The following is a 24,240-nucleotide window of genomic DNA, read 5'->3' on the forward strand; positions in this document are numbered from 1 at the left end:
TAAACTAAACTTGACTTAAACTAAAACCCAAAATGAACATGAACGAACTAACTCGCCTAAGCGGGGTGCCTCTGCCTTTTATTAGGGAACAAACGTGACATCATCAGTAATGCCTTAACCAATAAAATCACTGTTGCTGCCCTCCAAAAGGGCGGGAAGCAAGTTTAACGCTCATTAACAACTTTGAACATGACCGGATCTATAAAATAAAGGCGGATTAATCTTGTAAGTGAACCACACTATTCATTCATGCTTTCACTTTCGCTTTTACGCGCAGTTATACCAAAAGTAGACCTCGAAAAACTCATAAAATAACCAAATAAATATGAATCCATGGCGGATCCGTGAAACGTATTCCGACAATTGCTGACTCGAGTTGCTTTTAGAACTCATATAACTGTTCTAAAAAACAGCTACATTGGTTCCCAGTTAATTTTTGGGCCCAACTCAAGGTGATCACGCTAGTGATAAAAGTGGTAAACAATTTAGACCCCAAATATCTGAGAGACTATCTCCTTCCCTACAGACCCCCTCAGGTATTAGGATCGGCAGAGGGGGCCTTCTTTGGTGGCCCCTTGCCCTCAAAATTCTCTGTGGCAGCCCCTAAGTTGTGGAACTCCCTCCCCACAGAGATCAGTCTCACACTTTAATGATACAAATACTGAAGACACATCTCTTTACCTTGGCCTGTAATACTTGAGATGATTCGGCACCTGTTGTGGGGAAAAGGCAGAAAGGGATGGAGTTTCCTGAAGGGCAGTACAGCTTGCTGGCTGAAACCCTGAACCCTCTTAAGTTGCAATATTTTGATACAGATCCCACATGTTCTTAATAAACTCTAAACACAGAGGGCCATCTAGTGGAGACAGGCACTGGTTCTAGAACTGAGAGGCATAATATACAAATGAGATCATCTGTACCATGCTGGTTTAAGTTCAAACTTCTTTGAGTTCATAGAAAATATCAGACAGGAACTGAAAAGGGTCTGAAATTCAGAATGGTCTGAAGGAGGGCTGGGGAACCTGGTCATTGTCCATGTCGGATGGGAGGCGGAGTCCAACAACATCTGGAAAGCGAAAGGTTCTCCAGCCCTGGTCTAAATTGTAGTTGTTCAGTCGTGTCCGACTCTTCGTGACCCCATGGATCAGAGTACGCCAGGCACGCCTATCCTTCACTGCCTCTCGCAGTTTGGCCAAATTCATGTTAGTCTGGTATAAATTAGATATTCCCAACTTGGTGCCCTCCAGATATTTGCACTACATTTCCCATCAACCTCAGCCCTGTTGAGGGAGCTAGTTTGGGGAAGCCTGCTGTAAAGCAGTTAGAAGACCATTTGCATTGCTGGACTATTTATAAAACCTGGGGTGGGGCGGGGAGTGCCATTTCTGTTTGTGGGAAGGACAGTATGGGGACTTGTTTGTTTGTTTGTTTGTTTGTTTGTTTGTTTGTTTGTTAAATCTAATACTCTCCTTTCACCATGTCACAGCATGTTGCAACAATTTAAAATTCAGAAATCAAAAATGGGTCAAACAAATTACAGTGGGTGGATACTGAAAACACACTTCTGCAACAGCTGGGCTTCCTTGTCCTTAAAGGTAAAGGGACCCCGGACCATTAAGTCCAGTCGCGGATGACTCGGGTTGTTGCGCTCATCTCGCTTTACTGGCCAAGGGAGTGGGCGTTTTGTCCGCAGACAGCTTCCAGGTCATGTGACCAGCATGACTAAGCCACTTCTGGCGAACCAGAGCAGCGCACGGAAACGCCGTTTACCTTCCCGCCGGAGCGGTACCTATTTATCTACTTGCACTTTGACGTGCTTTCGAACTGCTAGGTGGGCAGGAGCTGGGACCGAGCAACGTGAGCTCACCCCGTCACAGGGATTCGAACTGCCGACCTTCTGATCGGCAAGCCCTAGGCTCTGTGGTTTAGACCACAGCGCCACCGGTATCCCTCCTTGTCCTTAGTGGCCTGCTTTTGAGGGCTTGACCCCCTCCCCCTTTAAGATATTTTTGTACTTCCCCCAAGCTTTCCAATAACCTCTCTGGTCTGTGGATGGTTCATAAGAGCCATCAGTTGGATAATGAGTTTGCTAGGGTGAAAGACACACGGCTGGTTTCATGGGTGATTCCCTTCCTTGAAATCCTTTTCACTTTCAATAGAACACTTATCCAAACACTTCTGGAGCTGTTTAAATGTGGTGGTGCTAATTACAAAGCCCCGGTACCTGGAATATTCAGCAGTGGAGGGAGAGACCTTTAACAACACTTCTCAACACATAGCTAAAAGTCCTGGGAATTCCCTGAAGAAAGCCTTTTAACAGCTTAAGCTTCTTAATATTTGTACTATAGACATGCTGTAAAGATGTGCCCCTGTGCAGCAATTTGAATATACTGCTGGTTTCATTAAATATATTTGAATACTGCTTTCTTCGTCTTGCTTAAACTTAACTACTTAGGCTAATGAAGAAAAGTTGCACAATTTTGGGACTTTAGTTTAGAGAAAAGATGAGTAAGAGGTGACACGATAGAAGCTTATAAAATTATTCATGGTTTGGAGAAAGTGAATAGTTTTTCTCTTACATAACACCAGAACTCGTGGACATCAATGGAGATGAACATTGGAAGATCCAGGAAAGATAAAAGACTTCATGTGGTGCATAAACGATGAAACACACTCCCTCGGGAGGCCACCAACCCACAGGGCTTTAAAAAAGGATTGGACAAATTCATGGAGAAAAAAGCAATCAAAGGCTGCTAGTAGCCACAATGGCTCTGCTCAGCCTTCACAGTTGGAGACAGCAATTGTTATGTACTGAGCTGAATCCTAGAACAATAGGATCCAGAATGCAGCAGTCTGATTGGTCCTCAGGAGCCACCCAATCCAGCTCCAGGTGGAAGTGACTCTGCAACCTGATTGGCCTATAGGAGTAGCCCGGAATTAGCCAATCACGTGGGGCCCATTGTGTAAATAATGTATATAAAGCAGACGTGGGGAAACATTCATTCATCACTACTATGAGTTGAATAAAGAGCATGACTTCTACGACCGCAGCCATCTGGGTACTACGCAGGCTGTTTACAACCCATGGGCTCCCTTGTCTTGGACAACAGAACTGCATTTACGTCAGAAGAATTCCAGACCTTCACAGCGCAGAACGCCATCTGCCACATCTGCTCGGCACCATTCCACCCTCCCACCAATGGCCAAGCAGAGCATGGTGCGGACCACCAAGGACACCCTCCACCCCATGATGCAAGGGGACTGGGAGTACCTTCTCACCACATTCCTTCTAGCACAGCACAGCACCCCCAGCACAACGACTGGCCAGAGCCCAGCTGAACTACTAATGGGCCGGTGCCTCACAACTAGACTGGACCGCCTTCACCCCGACAGAGCTCAGGATGAGGTAGTGGCAGGGAAAGGCAGGAACCCCCAAACCTTCGTGGCCCAGGACCCAGGGTATGCAAAGAATTTTGGGGCAGGCCCGGCATGGGTACCAGCCACAGTCACCAGGGTGACTGGCCCCGTGTCGTACAAGGTGCTAATGGAGGGGGGCAGTGCTGGCGCCACCACTGCAACCAGCTATGGCAACGATTCCCAGGAGAAAACTGGGAGGAGGGCAGGACAGAGGAGTCCCAAGGGGAAGCGGGGCAGTGAGGCCCGTAGAGCAGGAGGGGTGGGCAGGAGAGGCAGAATCAGTAAGTACAGAGGGGACCCCTGAGTCCAAAAGGACACCAGAACCAGAGCCGTGACTGAGCGAGCCAGTTGCGCCAGACCAAACAGCCCCATCACAGCCAGCAGCCTCAGAACACGAGCCAGAACCAGAACCCCTGACCAAGGAACACTCCAGGCCACAACCCATACGTAGGCAACCGGCGTACCTAGAGGACTATGAATGCAACCTCCCAGGCAGGACTGGAACTTAGAGGGGAGGGGTGTTATGTACTGAGCTGAATCCTAGAACAATAGGATCCAGAATGCAGCAGTCTGATTGGTCCTCAGGAGCCACCCAATCCAGCTCCAGGTGGAAGTGAATCCGCAACCTGATTGACCTATAGGAGTAGCCCGGAATTAGCCAATCACATGGGGCCCATTGTGTAAATAATGTATATATAGCAGACATTGTGGGGAAACATTCATTCATCGCTATTATGAGCTGAATAAAGAGCATGAAACTCACACTTGACTCGGAGTATATTTCAGCAGTGCTCCTGAATCCCAGTTGCTGGAAGCCACACAAGGGGAGAAGCTGCTCTGGTGCTCGGATCCTGCTTCCATGTTTCCCACAATGGGCATCTGGTGAGAACAGGATGCTGGACTTGATGGGCCATTGGCGTCATCCAGCAGGTTCTTCTTAGGTTCTTACACTATGTTTTTTATTGAAGTGGCTTACAAGCAGTAAATTTGTTCCTTCTAGTAGCACCTCAGAGACCAACTAAGTTTGTTATTGGTATGAGCTTTCGTGTGCATGCACAGTGCACACTTCTTCAGATCCCTTCTTCAGATTATCTGAAGAAGTGCGAATTAGGGTGATCACTTTTTCAATTTTGTTCTCAAAAATTATTTCCTGTAGCACAGATGGATGAACTTTTGCCTATTAATGACTAAAATGAGGTATATTCCATTGAAATATTTACAAAGGTCACCCACAAACCGTTTTTAAAGTTTTAGTATGCTGTTTTACCATTTCATAAATTGTATTACACCTGAGCTGAAATGTGAGAATTGTCTTTTTCAGTCTGTTTCAAAATTGTGGGAGACTTTCAGGGGAGGGGGGAGGATAATATCCAGCAGACTTCCCACCCTGCTATTTCACAAAAGGGTAGATAATTTTGCATGCACATATGGCTCCAATCCACCCTCTTTTTACCAATTGCTTATTCCATTCACCAGTATGTTGAAACAATCTATGTCCTTTCGGCTGAGATTTTTCAGAAGGTAATTGGGGATTTTTGTTTTCATGCTTCTGCTAACTGTTTGGAAAATATTCAGCAGAAACCCCAGCCCCTTCCTTCTTGACACCCACAAAAAGGGTAGGTCAAAAAGGCACCAGGCAAGCCACTGTGGGCCAGCCATTCCATAAACGGGGTGCCGACACTGAAAAAGCACTTCCTCCAGTTGCTATTTGAGCTATATTACTTTGTAAAGTTATAGGGACGCGGATGGCACTGTGGTCTAAACCACAGAGCCTAGGGCTTGCCGATCAGAAGGTCGGTGGTTCGAATCCCTGCCATGGGTTGAGCTCCCGTTGCTCAGTCCCAGCTCCTGCCCACCTAGCAGTTCGGAAGCACATCAAAGTGCAAGTAGATAAATAGGTACTGCTCCAGCGGGAAGGTAAACGGCATTTCCGTGCGCTGCTCTGGTTCGCCAGAAGCGGCTTAGTCATGCTGGCTACATGACCTGGAAGCTGTCTGCGGACAAATGCCGGCTCCCTCAGCCAGTAAAGCGAGATGAGCCCAGAGTCATCTGCGACTGGACTTAACGGTCAGGGGTCCCTTTACCTTTACCTTTACTTTGTAAAGTGCCATGCTTTCATTCTACTAGCACCATATAAAATTAATAAAATAATTATGATAAACAAAACAAAACAAAAAGCCATGGCTACTGTGTGAAGCAATTCCTGCCACAACTGGAAAAAAAAATCCTAGTTTTACAAAGATGGACAAAGCTATCTCAATCACAGCAAACACTGCAGCTGCTGTTGAGCCTGTAGCAGCCGCTGGTGGCAATGCTAGTATATCTAGCCCTTTTTCTCTGACACTCTCTCCAGAGCTATGGGCAGCAACATAGGTGCAGCACTGTGCATAAGAGCGGAAGAGCATTCTATAACCATGACCTTATGATGCAAACTTTGGAGGACTTGCGCTTTCAGGAAAGAGTGTGCTAAAGAAACTGAGGAAGTTCATAAAAGGAGGGAATCTGGTTCCTATGTGTAGAAGAGAGTCTTGTTTGGTCAGCTGCCTTAAAATTTTAATAAATAAATAAATAAATAAATAAATAAATAAATAAATAAATAAATAATAGGAAGCATGTTCTGCAGTGCTGGACTTTATCTTCCAACATCAGGCAACCAACCTCAGCTAAGCATCAACTGCCTCTGTACCAGCATTACCACGCTTCTTTACTTGTCTCTATGTTTTCAGCCTGCATGTAAAAGAACAGGCCATGAATTACTAAGCAATGGTATGCTCAGATAAGGCTTGACAGGGCAGGCTGGGGACCTTATCCACAAGAGCATAAGAGGCCTGCCCACCTAGGCCAGTACTGTACACTGTTCTCACAACTAACCAGAAGTTACAGATAAATCTCCAATCAACATTGCCTGAAGCAACCAGTGCTGTGAGCATGCGATCAAAGTTATGCAGGACTTGTACGACTCCTGCCACAACAAGGACAACCTCCCACTGAGATTCATCCTGTCCAATGACATTATCATGAATGATTGACTTCCTTGTGTGTTTGATGACCCTATATAATGTTGTAGATATGTAGACTCTAAAGCTTGGGTTCAATTTTATATCTGCTTACAGTGACTTCAAAAAATAGTCAAAAAACATAAATTTTTTAAAATCATTTTGTGTGTGAGGTTTTTTTAATCAAATCTCTTTGAAAGTAAGATTTTATCTAATATTTAATGAAAGCTCATCAAATTATGATACAGGGAAATGAGGTTGTAAAAGTCATCACCCTAGTGCGCATGCACACAAAAGCTCATACCAATAACAAACTTAGTTGGTCTCTAAGGTGCTACTGGAAAGAATTTTTTTTTAATTTTGTTTTGAATACAGCAGACCAACACGGCTACCTACCTGTAATTACAAGCAGTAAGTTGTACGTGTGAGCAGAGAAATGAAGTCATCAAAGTGGGAAATGAATAAAACTGTAGTAATTAAGGTGTTGTTCTGGTCAATGGTTAGGATACTCTCTGAATTCATTTTTTATTTTTGAACTGGAAATGAGATGGGAGGGAAGTGAAGCTTGCAGAGAAAGCAAACAGAATTCATTGCTTGGTTCAGTGGTTTTCAACCTGTGCGCCATGGCACCCTGGGGTGCTTTGAATGATGGTCAGGGGTGCCATCGGCAACCCTGGCCTCCCTCCCTCTTTCCTTCCCTCCCTCCTCTGATGCCCTCTCGCATCTCTGCCTCCCAAAGGCTTGCACAGCTGTTTGTTGCAGCAGCCCTGGCTATAAGCTCCGCTAGGTGAATGGCGCCTCTGGGAGGCACCTCTCTTTGGAGTGGAGGAGGGCAGCTCAGAGACCAGGGGTGGCAGGCAGCTGCCCAGACAGCTTCCAAGGAAAGGGGAGAAGAGAGGAAGCTGCCAGCTTTGCAGGCAAGGGGTGACATAACTGGGCTCCTGAGACCCACATGGGAGCTGCAGAAATAATGTAGTTGGTCAATGGAGTCGTAAACTCAAAAAGGCTGAAAACCTCTGTCTTATTTTAAAACATGGAATGTTCTAAGGAAAGACACAGTGCTATGGTTTATTAAATACTTAAAAATTACCCCAGAAACAAGGTATTTACAGAGCTGCTAAAGATGTGACAAGAATAATTGAGTTTCAATTTCTATAAACAGGAGATTTATTTTAAAAAAATTAAGAAAGTTTAAAATCCATACAAATTATCAACATTACAATCAATTACATTCCCCCCTCCCCCTCCCCCTCCTTCTCCCCCCCTCCAGGACTCCCCCCAGCTCCCTTAACTGTTTTGTTAATTCATATTGTTTCTGCATGTTATACTTGCATGTTATACAGGTATTAATTTCTATTGTTCAAATTAATATTCCACTAATAAAATTTGTGTATGTTTATTCAAATCCTGCCAGTGATTCTAAGTCTGTTTGTTGTTTTTTTCAGATAGTTTGTAAAAAGTTCCCATTCTTCCTTAAAGTTCCGACTGTCCTTTTCACATGGTTCATTTGTTAGTTTTGCCAGTTCCGCATAATTCATCAATTTTTTTATATAATTTTTTTTATTTTCTATTATAAAAATACAAAAATACAAAAACTAACACAACACACTACAAATAACAACAAAAAAGAAAAACAACATCAATACAAATGTATCATAAATTCATTCAAATCCTCTATCACCTTGTCTTGGTGACTTCCTCACACCCTCTCCTTCTACGTACACTGGATCTCATCTGTAGTAATACCCTATCCTCATATTAAAACAAATATTTATAAACTTATTCTTCTATTTCTATACAATTCCAAACTGTAGCCTAATTCTTCTATCTGCTCTTTTCTTAAATCTTTATTTTTGCATGAGTTCTTAAATATTCCTTAAATTTCTTCCATTTATTCTCCACCGCGTCGTCTCGGATTCTCCCGGTCAGTTCTGCGAGCTCCATGTAGTCAATCATTTTCATCTGCCATTCTTCCACTGTCGGTATCACTTCGGTCTTCCAATTCTTTGCTATTAATATCCTTGCTGCTGTCGTGGCATACATAAAGATTACTCTATCTTTTACTGGGATTTCCTGATTCACCATGCCCAGTAAGAAGGCCTCTGGTTTTTTGATAAATGTGTTTTTCAACACCTTCTTAAGTTCATTATAAATCATCTCCCAGAAGTCTCTTACTTTCGGGCATGTCCACCACATGTGGAAAAAGGTGCCTTCTGCTTGTTTACATTTCCAACACTTATTACAAGAACCATGATAAATTTTAGCTATTTTTACTGGTGTTAAATACCATCTGTACATCATTTTCATCAGGTTCTCTCTCAAAGTATTAGATGCTGTATATTTAATGCCTGTTTTCCACATCCTTTCCCAGTCTTCTAGCATAATATTATGGCCAACATCTTTCGCCCAACCAATCATTGCCGATTTTACCATTTCGTCTTTTGTATGCCACTCAAGCAGCAAATTGTACATAATTCATCAATTTTATTGCCATTGTTCCTTCGTTGGTACCTCTTCCTTCTTCCATCCTTGTGCCAGCAAAACTCTTGCCACAGTTGTAGCATACAAAAATAAATTCTTTATTTTCTTTGGTATATCTTGTCCCAAAATCTTTAGTAGAAAGGCTTCAGGCTTTTTAACAAAAGGTCTTTTTAAACATTTTTTTCAATTAATTATAAATCATTTCCCAATATTTTTTACTTCTCTACATTCCCACCACATATGATAAAAGGTCCCTTCTTTTTCCTTACATTTCCAACATGTATTTGACCCAGTTTTGTACATTTTTGCCATTTAGACTGGTGTAATATACCATCTGTACATCTTTTCCCTATCTCAATCCCTACAGAACCTCCTCAACATAAGATTAAACAAAACGCTTTAGTTGATATAAACTCTGTAGACAATATTTCTAATCATCTTACTGGTTGGGCCACCATGGATTTCCAAAAGACGGACTCTTCTGGTCCCATGTATGTACCGGATGAGGGAAATGACCTCGACAGCTTTGAATGCAATCTACTACACTCCTACCGTGTGCTCCCTCAGGCAGCGCAGCAGAAAAGACTTCAAAAATTTGACACTCTTGCTTGATAAATTTGTCGATGGAACAATGGGGATCTCCCAACCAAAATACAGCTGATCGCTTCTCAGACCCTGCCTTACACCTATACAAAATATTCACATCAATCTTGGCCAACCGCCTGAAAAAATTCTTATCCAAGTTAATAGCCCCAGACCAGACTGGCTTTGTCCCTGGTTGCAATATTACAGACCCCATCAGGAAACTACTGAACCTAATCGAACACAGCAAGGCAACTAAACTCCCATTGACAATTATGTTCCTAGACATCCTCAAAGCTTTTGATTGCCTAGAATGGAAATACCTATCAGCAGTACTAACTAACATGAAATTTGGCCCCAACTTCCTACAAATCATCAAACAAATATACTCCCAAGCCTCAGAAAAATGCAGAATTAATAATATGGACTCAAATACCATAACAATCCAAAGAGGCACAAAACAAGGATGCCCACTATCTCCCGTCCTATTTATCTTGGCGCTGGAACCCCTAGCAATCCGAATCCGAGCAGCCACGGACATCAAAGGGGTGGAAATAAAAGACAGAACCTATAAATTAGGACTTTTTGCAGACGACCTAATGGTCACAACACCAGACCCCTCAAACACAGCACCCTCCCTAATCAGAGAACTTAACACATTTACAACGGTGTTGGGCCTACAAGTAAATTTCACAAAATCGGAAGCCATGTGCTTCAACACCCCCCCCCCACATCCAAAGAGAACTCACTAACATCACCAAGATAAAACTCTGTCACACCAAGTTCAGATACCTAGGGGTACAAATAACCAAAAACCTCAACAAATTATACCTCCACAACTACAAACCCCTATGGCAACAAATAAACAAAGACTTAAAGAGATGGAACAACATGAAGTTCACTCTCTCAGACAAAATAGCCATGATCAAAATGATCACCCTTCCAAAACTAACCTACCTATTCCAAACCCTCCCAGTCTAGATTACCCCAACCCAACTCCGCAAATGGCAGAGAAAACTACACTCTTTTATCTTCTCTCACAAAAAACCCCAAGAATAAACACCAAATACCTACACCTCCCCACCTCAGAAAGAGTATGGGGAATCCCCAACATAGCAGCATGCTACAGTGCCAACCAAATAAGTCATATAATCCCATATATACTAGAAGACGAGACAAAACAATGGATACACCTAGAAAGGGACAGAATTGAAAATATCTGCACCACAGCATACCCACTCCTCCCAAACAAACTAAGAAAAATCCCCACAACACTTAACAGGTACACACAAACCATGTTCAAAGCATGGAAAGCAGAAACAGGCAAACTATCCCTAACCCCATCCCCACTAATTCCCCTGGCCTACCATCCACTATTCCACCATGCAGCACCAAACCTCCAATCCAAAACCTGCCAATCCAAAGGCCTATATCGCCTAATAGACATTTATAAAAATAACAAACCTCTGTCAACACAAGAAATACAGGACAAATTAGAAGCCACCCAGATGCCCTGGTTAACACAACACCAATTACATGCCCTCTTAAACAATCCAGCAGTAAAATCAGCAGCAACTAGACCCCTGACAACCTTCAAAAACCTCATCCTAATGACAAAGGGACGCGGCAGAGGGCTGGTATCCGCAATGTACAAAATACTACTCAAAAATCCCACAAGCTCCCTAGACGCAATCAAAAAACAATGGGAGGATGACATGGGATATGAAATCAACCCCACCCAATGGACCAGAATGTGGTCTAAACCCCCCTTTAAATCCATATCAACAAAAAGAAGAGAACTTGCCCTAAAACTGACCTACATATGGTAGTTAACACCAAGAAAATTAGCGCTAATATGCCCAGGAACCTCACCAAAATGCTGGAGAGGGTGCACCTCCACAGGCACATACTTCCACATGTGGTGGGAGTGCCCCAAAATCCAAACATTCTGGACAACAACCACACAAGAAATATGTAAAATAACCAAGCAAGTTTTAGAAACCACCCCAGAACTGGTTTTACTAAACATCTTCCAAGACAATAATGCCCACTTACAACACAAAGAACTCATAATTCATCTACTCTCAGCAGCCAGAAACATCATGACCAGACACTGGAAAGATCTGACAGGAGCAAACATGGACCAATGGTACCAAGCAGTATGGGAAACAGCCCTACTAGAAAAACTAACCAGTGACCTGAAACTGACACGGGGACAAACAGAAGAAGACACCTTCACCCCGGTATGGTTCCCCTTCATCACACACACAGCCCAACCACAAATGAACAATCACACCCTATGCCAACCCTGACCTCTCTCACCGCCAAAAGAACACAAGCAAACAACAGAGAACCTACACAAACAACGCTTACACCAAACCCTACTCATATTAAGTAAAACAGAAACATCCTCACCCCACCCCACCTATCTCCCCATCCCACCCACCCCTCTCCCCCTTTTCTTCCTAAAGTCTCAACAACAAAAACTGATTTGTAAAAATGTTATATGGAAAAATACGAGTGAGACATTGCACTACCTTTGTAAATCAAGAAAACCTTTAATAAATTTTTTTTTTAAAAAAAGTGCTGTGATAGGAAAGAGGGTTGCTGTAACAGGCAGAAGCCACTTCCTTCCAGGGGTGCGTTTTTGGGTGCAAGTCTCTTGCAGGGGCAGGAAACTGAACCCTCCCCTTCTGCAGGGAAGGGCTGTGGCTTAGATAGACCATTTTGCTGCAGAAGGCCCCATCTTCCGCCCACAGCAGGGCCGCTAAAGACTCCCTGCCTGAAATCCTGGAGAGTCTTGGCGGCTGGTCAGTGTAGACCGGGGTTTCCCAAAGTTGAGTCGCCAGTTTGTTTTGGACTACAACTTCCATCATCCTTAGCTACCAGGATCAGTGGTCAGGGATGATGGGAGTTGTAGTCGAAAAACAGCGGGCGATCCAAGTTTGGGAAACCCTGGCATAGATAATACTGAGCAAGATGGATTCACGTTCTGACTCAAGTCTGAGGCAGCTCCCTGTGTTCTTAAAGGATCCCAGCTCAGCGGAAGATGTTCAGTTCCCTAGCGACATCTCCACGTAGGGCTGGGAATGCCCCCCCCCCTCAGCCTGAAAGCCCTGGAGAGCGACTGCCAGCCAGTGTCTGCGATACTGAGCTGACCCGGGGGGAAAGCCGGTCCTGTGCAAGATGCGAGGAAGACCCGGAACTGGGCTACGGCAGCCCCTCTGTGCTGCTCCCTGCCGGCACTGGCTCGCGTCTGATGCGCTCTCGTCCTCGCCCCCCGCCTTCCTTCCTTTGTCTCCAGCCGGGGAGGGCTGCTCTGGTCCAGCCCCTCGCTCCTCCTTCGCCTGGGTGGGAGGGAAGCGAGCCGGACCCTCTGGCGGGCTCGGACTCAGGGCTGTCCCTTGCAGCTGTTTCTGCTGCTCCTGCTGCCCGGAGCGTCTCGGGGAGGCAGCGATGGCCGAGGTGCGCAAATTCACGAAGCGGCTGAGCAAGCCGGGCACGGCAGCAGAGCTGCGGCAGAGCGTCTCAGAGGCGGTGCGCGCCTCGCCGGGACTGGTAAGGAGCCGGACTTTAATTCCGGGGCGCGCCGGGCAACGCAGGGGCGCGTGGCGGCGGCGGTGCCGGGTAGCTTTCAACCTGCGGCGTGCGCTCACGCCTCTTTCCTGCGAGCCGCCGGTTCGCTCTCTGTGCATGCCCAGAGGCGGCCTTCTTTTGCTGCTACTTGTGGTGGGCCTCGGGAGGCAGCTGGTGGGGAGAGGAGGAACGGGGTGTGAAGCGCGGGTGGTTTGGGGTGAAGCGAGGATGGAGAGCTGGTGTCAGCGAGGGGGCGTGGCTGCGCGCAGCTGGGCAGGACAGCGGGACCAGCTGCGTCGGTGGTGGGCTCCCGCGGTGGGCTGGGAGAGCGGCCCCCTCTCTCGGGCCAGCTCTAAGCCGCTCCTCCGCCCTCAGAAGGGGAAGGAAGGCTCCACCCAGCACCCAGAAGAGGAGAGGAAGGAGGTTTCCTGGGGCGTGAGGCTTAGCGTGTTAGTTGCCAGTCCAGCCCTAAGGACCAAATGCTTGCTATATAGGAACCCAGAGCCCAGCTGTGCCCCATAGGAGAGTTGCCAGCTTGTTCCCTTTGCAGGCGGGGTCGGGCAGAGAGTAGGAGGCCAAGCTAGAGTTGGGAGGCTGGTCTGCAGGATGGATGGTTTGAAGTGGTAGTTTGAGGGTGATGAGGCCTTCAGCGGCTACTAGGACTATCCCCTATAGCTATGTTGTTCCCCCTCCACTGTCCAGGCAGAGTGTCTGGTCTGTGTTCACACACACTGTACATCTAGAGCACATTTCTCTTCTCCAACCAAAAAAACAGAATCCTGGTGTGTTAAGGGTGTTGGGAATTGTAGCTCTGTGGGCAAGCTACAGTTCCCAGGATTCTGTTGGAGATGTCTTGTGTGTGCAGGTGGGAAGAGCAGCTTTGCACTCAGGTCCTGCTTTGGGCTTCTTGTCATTGGGGCAGCTGGTTGTCCACGGTGAGAACAGGATGCTGGGCTAGATGGGGCCCCTTGGGCCTGATCCTGTAGTGAGACTTTCCTTAGGTTGTGTTCCTGCAGTGCAACCAGACCCTTGCCATGTTGTGTTGCTAATACAACACACATGCCAACCATCCTGAGGGCTTATGCCAACATCCTGGAGCAACAGAGATGGTTTGAGCTGTGCCTAGGAAGTGCATCAAGAGCCAGCCAGGGATGCCTGGAGATTTGCTTTAATTTTAGGAAAGCACCCAAACAGATCCTCTTAGAATCATGACTGAACTGCCCCAGTGTCTAGTGGCCACAGCTGGCAGGATCAGTGTAGCCTATGCAGTCTGTGTCTCCTGTGCTCACCATGTGGATGCACTACGGTCAAAATTGCCACCCTCTCCTCCCAGGATGCACCAGTCCAAGCCGCGTCATTCAACTCCCGGTTCCTCTAGCTATCTGACGCTTCCTGCTCATTTTCAAGCCTGTCTTTTCAAGCAGGAGGGCTAGAAGAGTACTTTTTTAAAAGAGCAAGCTGCAGCTTTTAAAATAACGCTTTTTTAAAAAAAAAAATGAGGGCTAGAAGTTTTATATACCTGTTTAGGGAAGTTTTTAATGTTTGAAGTTGTACTCTGTTTTTAATGTTCTGCTGAAAGCCGCCCAGAGTGGCTGGGGAAACCCAGCCAGATGGGTGGGGTAGAAATAAATTATTATTATTATTATTATTATTATTATTATTATTATTATTTTATTGAAAATGATTGGCTCTCTTTGCAAATTCCAGACTTGCACATATTGATTGCATGTTCCCGGCTAGTTTTGGCCAGGGAAGCTGGAAGATATATTTTTTTTAATGGCATTGTAAATAAAAGGTGTGTTGTGATGTGCCTTGGTGGCACAGGGCCTCAGAGTTATGAGTTTTTTAGTTAATGCTGAGTCTACCTCACAGGGCTAGATTGTTTTTTGCTTTTGTGGAAGCAACACCCTTTCTTTCTCTGCTATGGAACTGAGTTTTATTCCGCTGGCAGACACGGGATGTTTTCAGAAGCAGCCGGGGGCAGCTTGTGAGTCTTTGGTAGAGCTGAATGCTTTGAGGCCTGCCTTCTAAAGTGTGTGCAAAGTATCACTGAGATTTGTTTTCCATGCTGTTCCCTCGCCATACGCATTTGTGCTCTATGGGAAGAAATATTCTCAGAAAGCAGAAATATGAGGAGCTGAAGAGGTGGCAAATTGTTTCCTATGGGCATGCCAGGAGATGGGGATTGCTGGTGCTTGTAGATGTGGCTGCAGCTACAGAAATCTTTCTCCACAAAAACAGGAGCTCAAGGCCTATTTTACTATATCAATGTTGTTATAATTTATTTCCCACCTGCATCCTAGAGTCCCAGGGTGGAACACAATGCTGCAAGTGGGAGGAGGGGGACTTGCAATCACAAAAATTCAGAATTCACCAGGAGCTGTATAATGAAGGTGCCAGGCACATCTCTGTGAATAGAAACTCAGGAGCTGCCACCAGTGTTTGAAAGTAGTCAGGTGCCAGGTGTGTTTTGCAACTGGCACAGGTCCAACTGTAACCAAATGGAGATCTCTGGATGCTAGGTTGATGACTGACATCTCCATATGGCTGGCCCCTCCAGCTTTCTTAAGCAGGTAAGCAGAAGAGCTTATTTATTACATATAACTGTATAACCCACTTTTTTTATTCAATGAGTCCATGGTTCACCCCCCTCCTCAGTTAATCCCTACGGCAACCCTGTGAGGTAGGTGACGAGGCTGTGACTGACTGCAAGGTCATCCAGTGAGCTTCATGACTGTGTGGGGATTTGAACCCTGATCTCTCAGGTCCTGGTCTGACACTCTAACCACTATGCTACACTTACATGAGCACCTTGAATTGGACCTGGAAACAAAATGGTGAAACAGTGCAGCTGTTTCAAAATGGGGGTTCTAACTGGACCCAGCAACTGCATTGTGAACCCAACTGAAGTTTCTTTAGCAATTGAAAATGTAATCCGATTGAAGTTTCTGAGCTATCTTCAAGCACAGCCCCACAAAGAGTGCATTCCAGCCTGGAAGTTACCAAAGCATGGAGTCCGGTGGCCAAGTCATCTCTGCCCAAGAGGACCAACGTCATTAACAGTTGTAACAATTAGGCCCATTTGGAGAAATTTCCCAGAAGACAGGCTGAAGTATTTTTAGATCTATGGCCTTGTAGTGACCCCAGGGGTTAAGGTTGTTTAAAAGCATAACCAACCACACACAAAAATCCAGTAACTGAAAACAGCTGAAATCAAGTGATTAAATTGTTTACAACAGAGCCATAAACCCTGATCTGGTGTCTTGGCTTGTTTATTTATCTCCCGCCTTTTTTGCAGCCGTATAACAAGGTTTCTTACATAAAATTAAAGCTCCAGCAAGCTTCAGCCTAAAATATACCGTAACGTGTGTGCCAAAAGCCACCAGCAGATCCATAATAAATCAAGTTCCTTGGTGGGTGGACCAAAATAAAATGGTCTTCACAGCCCACTGGGCGTAGTGCAGCGGAGTTCTTTTTTCAGGAGTCGGTTACAAATCCTTGGTGCTACGAATGAACAGGCTGACACCAAGACCTGCAGGTGGACACATGTAGTGGGACGGAGGTCAAACCTTATATTGAGCCCAGAATCAAACCGGCAGCCAGTGAAGCAGATGGTGTACTGGTGTAGCTCTGATCAGGTGGCTCCTTGTCAGAACCCTTGTCGCCCTCCAAGGGTTTCCCCATGTAAAGAGCACTACAGTCTTCAAACCTGGAAGTGGCGAGTACACAAATATGATGGAAGCCAGGCCTGCTTACTGCAGAGACCCATGTCAGAATGTAACCCTGCACACCCACTATTGGAAATCTTTGGTTTGTGTGGGGTGACTGGATCGGGGGTGGTGGTGGTATCAGCTGCTGCAATGCTCAGCCTAGATTTTGGGAGCAACCATTGTTCATAACATTATACTTTCTTGGCTGATCTCTCTGCTCATTATCCATAAACAATCCAGTCAGTTTGCAAAGGAAGTGACCTCTAATCAGCAAAGGGCATTAGAAATAAGGGGACTTGCTGCTGCTGATATAGTGTGTGAACTAGGAAGCTGGCTAAGGAACCCAAACAGTCATCTGCCTGGCCATCAAAACCAGATAGTAGAGTCTTCTGGGGATGTGCCATTCCAGGCTGCAACTTGGAAGGAGGGGGCTGGACTGTTGAATCAATTCCCATGTAATGAAGGCTCCTTATACGTTGACCCCCCCAGGCACATATGGGATGAAGTTTAGCCAGGAACATCTCCGTGTAATATAATAGAGCTATGCATTCAAAAGAGTTTTGTATATTTATTTCTGCATAGAATGGCTTTTTTAAAAAAGGGATTCCCATCCTCTTCCTCCATGCACAACCCGCAGTCCCAAACAGCCCAGTTCAGGAAGGATTCCTTCAGCAAATCATTTCATTATGTGTGTTGCTGTCACTTAATGCAAGAAATCCAGAACATCACCCAGCTGCCATTTGCCTCCTATGCTGGAGACTGCATGCCTCTGGGTACCAGGGAATCACGAATGAGAAGAGATGCTGTTGCACTTAGGCCCGGTTTGCAGGCTCCCCACTGGGGCATCTGGTCGGCCAGGGTGCAAACAGGGTGCTTGACTTTGATGGCCTGATCCAGCAGGCGGACTCCTCTGCTCTAATTCCCTGAAGGTCTGGGTCACCCCCACCACCTCTGTCCCATTGATTCAGACCTCGCAAACATCCCATGGTCAAGGCAACACAGAAAGTGAGCTGTTTTGTCAGCTGGGTGGGCAGGTGGAGGCATGATCCTAGGTCATTTGGGGATTTCAGGCTGGCTTGCTTCTTTCCTCCCTACTGTGCAACTTGTGTTTCCAGCGAAGCAGATGAGAACAACCAGAACAGATTCCCCATTTCGTCTTGATGAAGGTCATGCACTCTGTATCGCTCAGCAGCTTCCTTTTCAGCCGGGTGGCGCTGCCTGGAAACAGAGAGGCAGCCACAGTGGGTACAGTCAGCAGCCAAAGCAGCCTTCGGTAACAGAGTCAAGGAGCTTTGCAGTTCTTGTGGTCAGAAAGAACAAATCCAGAATAGTGGCAGTTGGCTGGAGGAGGAATGCCTGGCTTGGCCGTTGGAGTGTTGCTCAGCAAGCTTTCACATCTTGCTTTTCATGATCCTTATTATCGTTCATCTTCGTTAGAGTGACTTGGCAAGGTTTGCCGTCTCTGGCTTCCTTCCTGCTCACTGTAGCTCCAGAACAGCCTCCCTTAAAATGGTTCCCTCCAGCGAGAGAGGCAGTGGTGGTGTAATGGTTAGAGTGTCAGACTAGGACCTGGGAGACCAGGGTTCAAATCCGCACTCAGCCATGAAGCCCACTGCCAGTGGCTGGTCACTGCCTTACAGGGCTGTTGTAGGGTTTGAATTATGCTGAGTGGGGAAGAATCACGTTTTCCACTTTGAGCTCCTTGGAGGAAAAGGTGGGCTATGAATACAAGCAATCATAGAATCATAGAATTGTAGAGTTGGAAGGGTCCCCAAGGGTCATCTAGTCCAACCCCCTGCAATGCAGGGATAAAAATGAAGTAAAATAAAAGTTTTGGACTACAACTCCCATCATCCCTGCATGTTAGCCACAAAAGGCTGGGGCAGATGAGAGTTGCTGTCCAAAATATCTGGAGGGCACCAGGAGAGCAATGGCTGTTCTGGAGGCTGGAGAGGAGGACCAGTTGGTTTTTCTCAGCGTTGTAAGTGTTATAGTGCAGGTACTGTTGTCTCTGTTGCCCACACTGATTTCCCTTGTCATCTCTGATCCAACAAGTGTGGCAGGCTTTTCTTTTCTATTACAGCAGCCTCAAAACCTGCACAACCTGAGTGACCACAACAGGGACGTCTTAGCCATAGAGCCCAGTGGTGCAAGGCGCCACGGCGGCAAGTTCTGGACGACGCCTCCGCCATGCCATGCCACCCCTGCAACCACCACCCTGCTGGAGGAGCCGCCATCCAGCCCCGCTGGCAGCACCCCCCTCGCCCGCCTCTTTTCGGGCTGCAGGTGCCGTCACAGGGAAGCCGGCATCAAGCCTCCCATCAGCACGGCAGCCAGGGCTGCCGCCACTTCGGCCAAGCAGGTGGAGGTGGGTCACAACTGGCAGCGTCCCCGCCCATTGGGCTGCCCCCTCCAGCTGCCTGCTGCGCCTGGCCAGCCCCGCAGGCAGCGCCCCCTCACCTGCCTTGGGCTGCGGGCACCGTTGCAGGGAATCCGTGGCAGGGGATGGGGCGGATGGAGAGATGGAGGCGGGGAAGGATCCACTCGGGATCCCGGCGGTGCAACAGAAGCCGAGATTGGCGGCCTGGCAGGAGGCCAGCCTGCCCCCGGGGGGAGGCCAGCCCAGATTTGGGAGCCGCCGAAGCCCTTCCCTTCCTCGCACGCTCTTCTTCAGCTTGTCGCTGTTGGAAAAGCGGGAGAGTCCTAGCCATCAGTCTTGGCTACTATAGCTATGCTGGTCAGGGAAGATGGTAGTTGTAATCCAAAACATCTGGAGGGCACCAGCTTGGGGAAGGCTGCTTAACAAATTAGTGCCATGCCCGGGGGTGGGGGGCGCTGGATGGATCCTTGCACCACAGTGCCAGATCAGCTTAAGATGGCCTTGGACCAGAAGCAGGAGAGGGATATCTGCAGGCCTTGATCCCTTCTTTCAAAGTGCCTTGATCCCTGGAGGAGGGGAAAGCAAACCACTGTAGCCATGTAGCCAGTCTGTTGCAGGACTACAACTCCCATCATCCCTGACCAGCAGGGGCCGATGGGAGTTGGATTCCCTGGGGAGGCTAGTCCTACACTCTTGTCTCTGAAATGCTACACAAATCCCTGTGTGCACCCTTATGCTGTTTTCCTAATGGGGGCTGCCCTACATTCCCCCCCTTCTCTTTGGCATGGTTGTTTCTCTGCCTTGGGGTGCAATACAGGAGACAGCTGCAAGGATTTCTCTGGGGATTCAAATCCAGAGAGAGGCAAAAGCTGCATTCTTCCTGATGCGGGGCAGCTGAGGCCGATTCGCCCTCCTCCCTTGAAAACAACTGACTAGCACAAGCCTTTCCAGATACCAAAAGGGCTCAGATCCAGCTGGTTCTGGCGTGGTTTTCTGTAAACAGACTTCCCGGAGCCACTCCTGATCCATCGCTTGTTGGCTGCAGCCCAGAATGTTGCACTCCAGAGAGCAGGGCGAGGAAGTTCATGCCGTATTTGCAACAGAGCTTTAGTAGCAGGAGTTGTTGTGCAGAGGTTGTTAAAAGGTGCCTCTGTCCTTGGATCAGGTAGCCTTGGAGTGTTGTCATCGCCATCGCCATCATTATTATGTGATGCAGGAACCTGCTTATAGGATGTAATACAACAGATAAAAATAAACAAAACCAGAAAATTTAAAACAATGTGCAGGACAAAATCCCTGCAATGCCCAGCCAATGAAATATTAATAATGCAACCACAACACCACACCCAGTGTCGTATAGTGGTTAGAGCAGTCTTTCTCAACCTTTTGTCCCCAGCTGTGGTTGGCCAACAACTCCCACCATCCCTTGCTGGCAAGACCAGGATGCTGGGAGTTGTAGTCCAACAACAGCGGGGGACCCAAGTTTGAAAAAGGCTGACAATGACCTGGAAGATCAGGGTTCGAATCCCCACTCTGCCGTGAAGCTCACTGGGTCACTTTGGGCCAGTTGCCATATCCCAGCCTAGCCTACCTCACAGGGTTGTTGTTGGAGTTAAGTGAGGAGGGGGAGGAGCATGTATGCTGCCTCAAGCTCCTTGGAGGAAAGTTGGGATAGAAATGCTAATAATTGTAATTAATAGTAATAGATGGGCAAGGGACCAGCTCAGTTACAAACTGCCTGAGTGAACAAGATCTCAGATCCAGCACCTAAACAGGGGGCTGCAGAGTGGCTCTTGCTAGTTATTGTGGTATTCAAATGCAGATATTGTGCACTGTGCAAGAACAAACACATAGGTAAAGCTAGTTTTGATGGCAAAACACATGACTTTCATGCTCTGGGAGCCCAAAGGAGCCATCATTCTTGTGATAGAAAACACACTTGGTAGCATTGCAGATGGCGGGTGGTGGAAGATTTCTGGCTGCACTGGGAAGTTGTTGGATCAAGGTGGTGATTGAGGCACCGGGCCAAGTGTGGCCCTCCAAGCCTTCCTCTGCAGCCCTTGGAGCTCTCCTGGGCCACAGCCTTCACCAACTCCACTTTGCATCCTCCCTGAGCACCTTCACCTGGCTGGAATGTGCCCATAACCTATGGATGGAGGATTGGGGGGGGGGGTTGAGTGAGTGCATAGCAATTGCTGCCCTGCCGGTGGGTGCAGGGCTTTGTCTAGGCTGGCCAGCTGCCCCATTTCTGACTTTGCTGATTGTTTTGAGAATGACACAGGTTGCTTCTGTCCTGTGAGTCTTTCATTGGCCTGAAATTAATGGCAGCAATCAGTTTCATTGGCACATCCCTGGTTTCCCCTATGGCAATAGGCTTTGCAGGAGGGCTTAGATGCCCCTGGGCTGTGCCTGGAGTGAAACCCATTGTCTGCTAATAACTTAATTGCCTTAGTCCAATTCCTTCTCCACTTTCAGTTAAATCTCTGGGTGCCATCTGGTAAGGTGGCAGCAAAAATAGAGATGACCAGGGACAGAGCACATTAAAAGTTGAGTTTGATTTGCCCTTTGCACAGCACAGGAGGCTAAGACATCAGAATCTTGTTTCAGCGTCTTAACTTTGGCGCCCTTTCAGTTGTGTTGGTGTTCAGGTGCAGAGCAAGCATTAGAGGGGAAAGCCTCACGAGAGCTTAATTTTCAATGAACCTGAAGCTCTGCTAATCAGCCAGTGTGCTTGTTTCTCTTGGGGAAAGTGCTTTCACTAGATTCCCTGGAGGCAGAAGTGCTGGGAAACCCCTGCTTCCCTTTGACTCCCTGTTTGTTTACAACAGCTTGACCTTCATCTTTCAGTTTCCTTTTCAGGCTGTGGCCTGGGAGTCACCTGGTGGCAGCTCCTTATAGGGACAGCCTTGTCATGTGGTGGGTTTGTAATAAAAAACTGGGGTGATTCGGCTTCTTTTCTGCCTGGAGAACAGAGTAAGCAATGAATTCCAAGTAAAGGAGTAAAAAAAAACAAAAAACTTGTCCATCTCTTGGTAGCAATTTTTTTTTGCCAGGGGGAGGAGGGTTGTTGAGCTTCTCCATTCATAGAATTGTAGAGCAGGAAGGGACCATGAGGTTCATCTAGTCCAACCCTCTGCAATGCAGGAATCCCACGACCCACGACCCTGAGATTAAGAGTCTCATACTCTACCAACTGACCTATCCAGTTGTGCGTGCAGGATTTCAAACAGCTTCAGGTGTTGATTGAACCTTAATTTGTTTTTTTAAACAAGTTTCTAGCTCTTTTGAACTGTCAAAAGAAGGGGAAATCGTCTGAGTCCAGGCTGGGGACGTGTGGCCTTCCAGCTGTTGTTGGACTATAACTCCCATCATCCCTGACCACTGACCATGCTGGAGGGGGCTGATGGGAGTTGTAGTCCCAATGACACCTGGAGGCATGCAGGTTCCATACACGTGCTTTGAGATCTTGCCTCTGGGGATTTCATTGTATCTTGAGAACTGTAAACTTAGGGCAGCTTGCTTGGGTCTGGTGGCACCACTGTGGCCTGGGTTTTGTGCTTCTGATATGGGGCAGTTAATGCTTCTTGGGGCCCAGCCCTCCCCTAGACAGAGCAAATCCCTGCAAGGAGTTTTGAAGGAGGCGCTACAGATCCAGAACTGGCAAGTGTCTGCTGAGGCCCTTGGAAAAGTTCTCTCTTTTGTCACGGAAAGCAACCTCTTAGTTCTGTCCTCTTTTTCTTTTCCACATTCACTAGATGGAAAGCTATGAGCTCTGGGAAAACTGCCTGCTGGGATGCTTCTGCTAGTCATTAGTGGGGTTTTTTTTTGTTTTGTTTTTTTTGTTTTTGTTTTTTGCATTGGCTGCGTTTGCTCCAAACGATGGAGCTAGTCCTGAGGCAGAAAACATTAACCAGAAGGCCATAATCAAGGGGCTAAAGAGAAAGGGGTCATCTCTCCCTGCTTGCTCTGGGTCTGGACAGAAATTTGGTTCGATTTGCATTTTAATGCGGCTCTCCTTAATTTGCACTTCCTGAAAGAATATGCAAACTGAATAGAACCTATCCTTCAACACCTGGGATTCTTTGGATTTTGCAGCAAAGTTCTCTTAAAAGTGCATCTATTAGGTAAAGGCAAAGGGACCCCTGACCATTAGGTCCAGTCGTGGATGACTCTGGAGATAAGCGGCGCTTATCTCACGTTACAGGCTGATGGAGTTGGTGTACAGCTTCCAGGTCATGTGGCCAGCATGACTAAGCCGCTTCTGGCGAACCAGAGCAGCGCACGAAAACGCTGTTTACTGGTACCTTCCCACTGGAGCAGTACCTATTTATCTACTTGCACTTTTGACGTGCTTTCGAACTGCTAGGTGGGCAGGAGCTGGGACCGAGCAGCGGGAGCTCACCCCATTGCGGGGATTCGAACCGATGACTTTCTGATCAAAAAGCCCTAGGCTCTGTGGTTTAACCCACAGCGCCACCCGCGTCCCATCTATTAGGTAGAAAGTGTATTTAAAAAGGCATAGTTAAAATAATATGCAAAAGTGTATTATCATATCTTCCCTTATACATAAAAATGTAGTGTGTTGTCACGCTGCTTTCCAGGTTGCCTATCGCTGCAGTGTGAGGAATGGTCTGCTGGCTCAAGTGAGCTGTTTAACACAGAGGGGAAGGGGAAATTAAAAGAAGTGAGGCTTGGAGCAAACTTTAGGGGAGAAGTGGGGCAAGCTGTGGGGGGGGGGCTCATAAGGTTTGGGGGAGGCAAAGGAGTAGACTGGTGGATGAGCACAGCATGCAGGGGTGCCAGTCTCTACTTAATTATATTACAGAAACTGTATCCCTATCCATATATGGGTAAACCACTGTTTTCGGGTTTCAGGCAGGAAAATTCCTAGCCCTACTTGGAGTGGGTGGGGATTGAACAGGTGACCTTCTGCATGCAAAACAGGTGCTCTAGCACTGAGCCTGTCCATGTTCAGTAGCTCTTCTTTAAGAGACCATTAAGGGGCTATCACCCCTGCAGTCCTTTCAGCTGCCTGGTCATAGAATGATAGAATTGTAGAGTTGGAAGGAACCCTGAGGATCTTTTCCAGCTCTCCCTG

The 24,240-nt window shown here is 47.0% G+C and overlaps 1 protein-coding gene across 4 annotated transcripts in view; it reads left to right on the top strand.

Moving 5' to 3' along the window:
• Nucleotides 1-12,906: 12,906 nt before the first annotated feature.
• DOCK11 (dedicator of cytokinesis 11) overlaps nt 12,907-24,240 on the top strand; it is a 185,882-nt gene continuing 174,548 nt past the window's right edge. For all 4 annotated transcript variants that reach the window (XM_033137075.1, XM_033137076.1, XM_033137077.1 and 1 more), the window contains exon 1: nt 12,907-13,034. In XM_033137075.1, the coding sequence (XP_032992966.1) occupies nt 12,933-13,034 (102 nt within the window). In that variant the 5' untranslated portion in view covers nt 12,907-12,932. The remainder of the gene's footprint in view (nt 13,035-24,240) is intronic.

The sequence above is a fragment of the Lacerta agilis genome, chromosome Z (assembly GCF_009819535.1).
Source record: "Lacerta agilis isolate rLacAgi1 chromosome Z, rLacAgi1.pri, whole genome shotgun sequence".
In the NCBI taxonomy this organism is placed as follows: Eukaryota; Metazoa; Chordata; class Lepidosauria; order Squamata; family Lacertidae; genus Lacerta; species Lacerta agilis.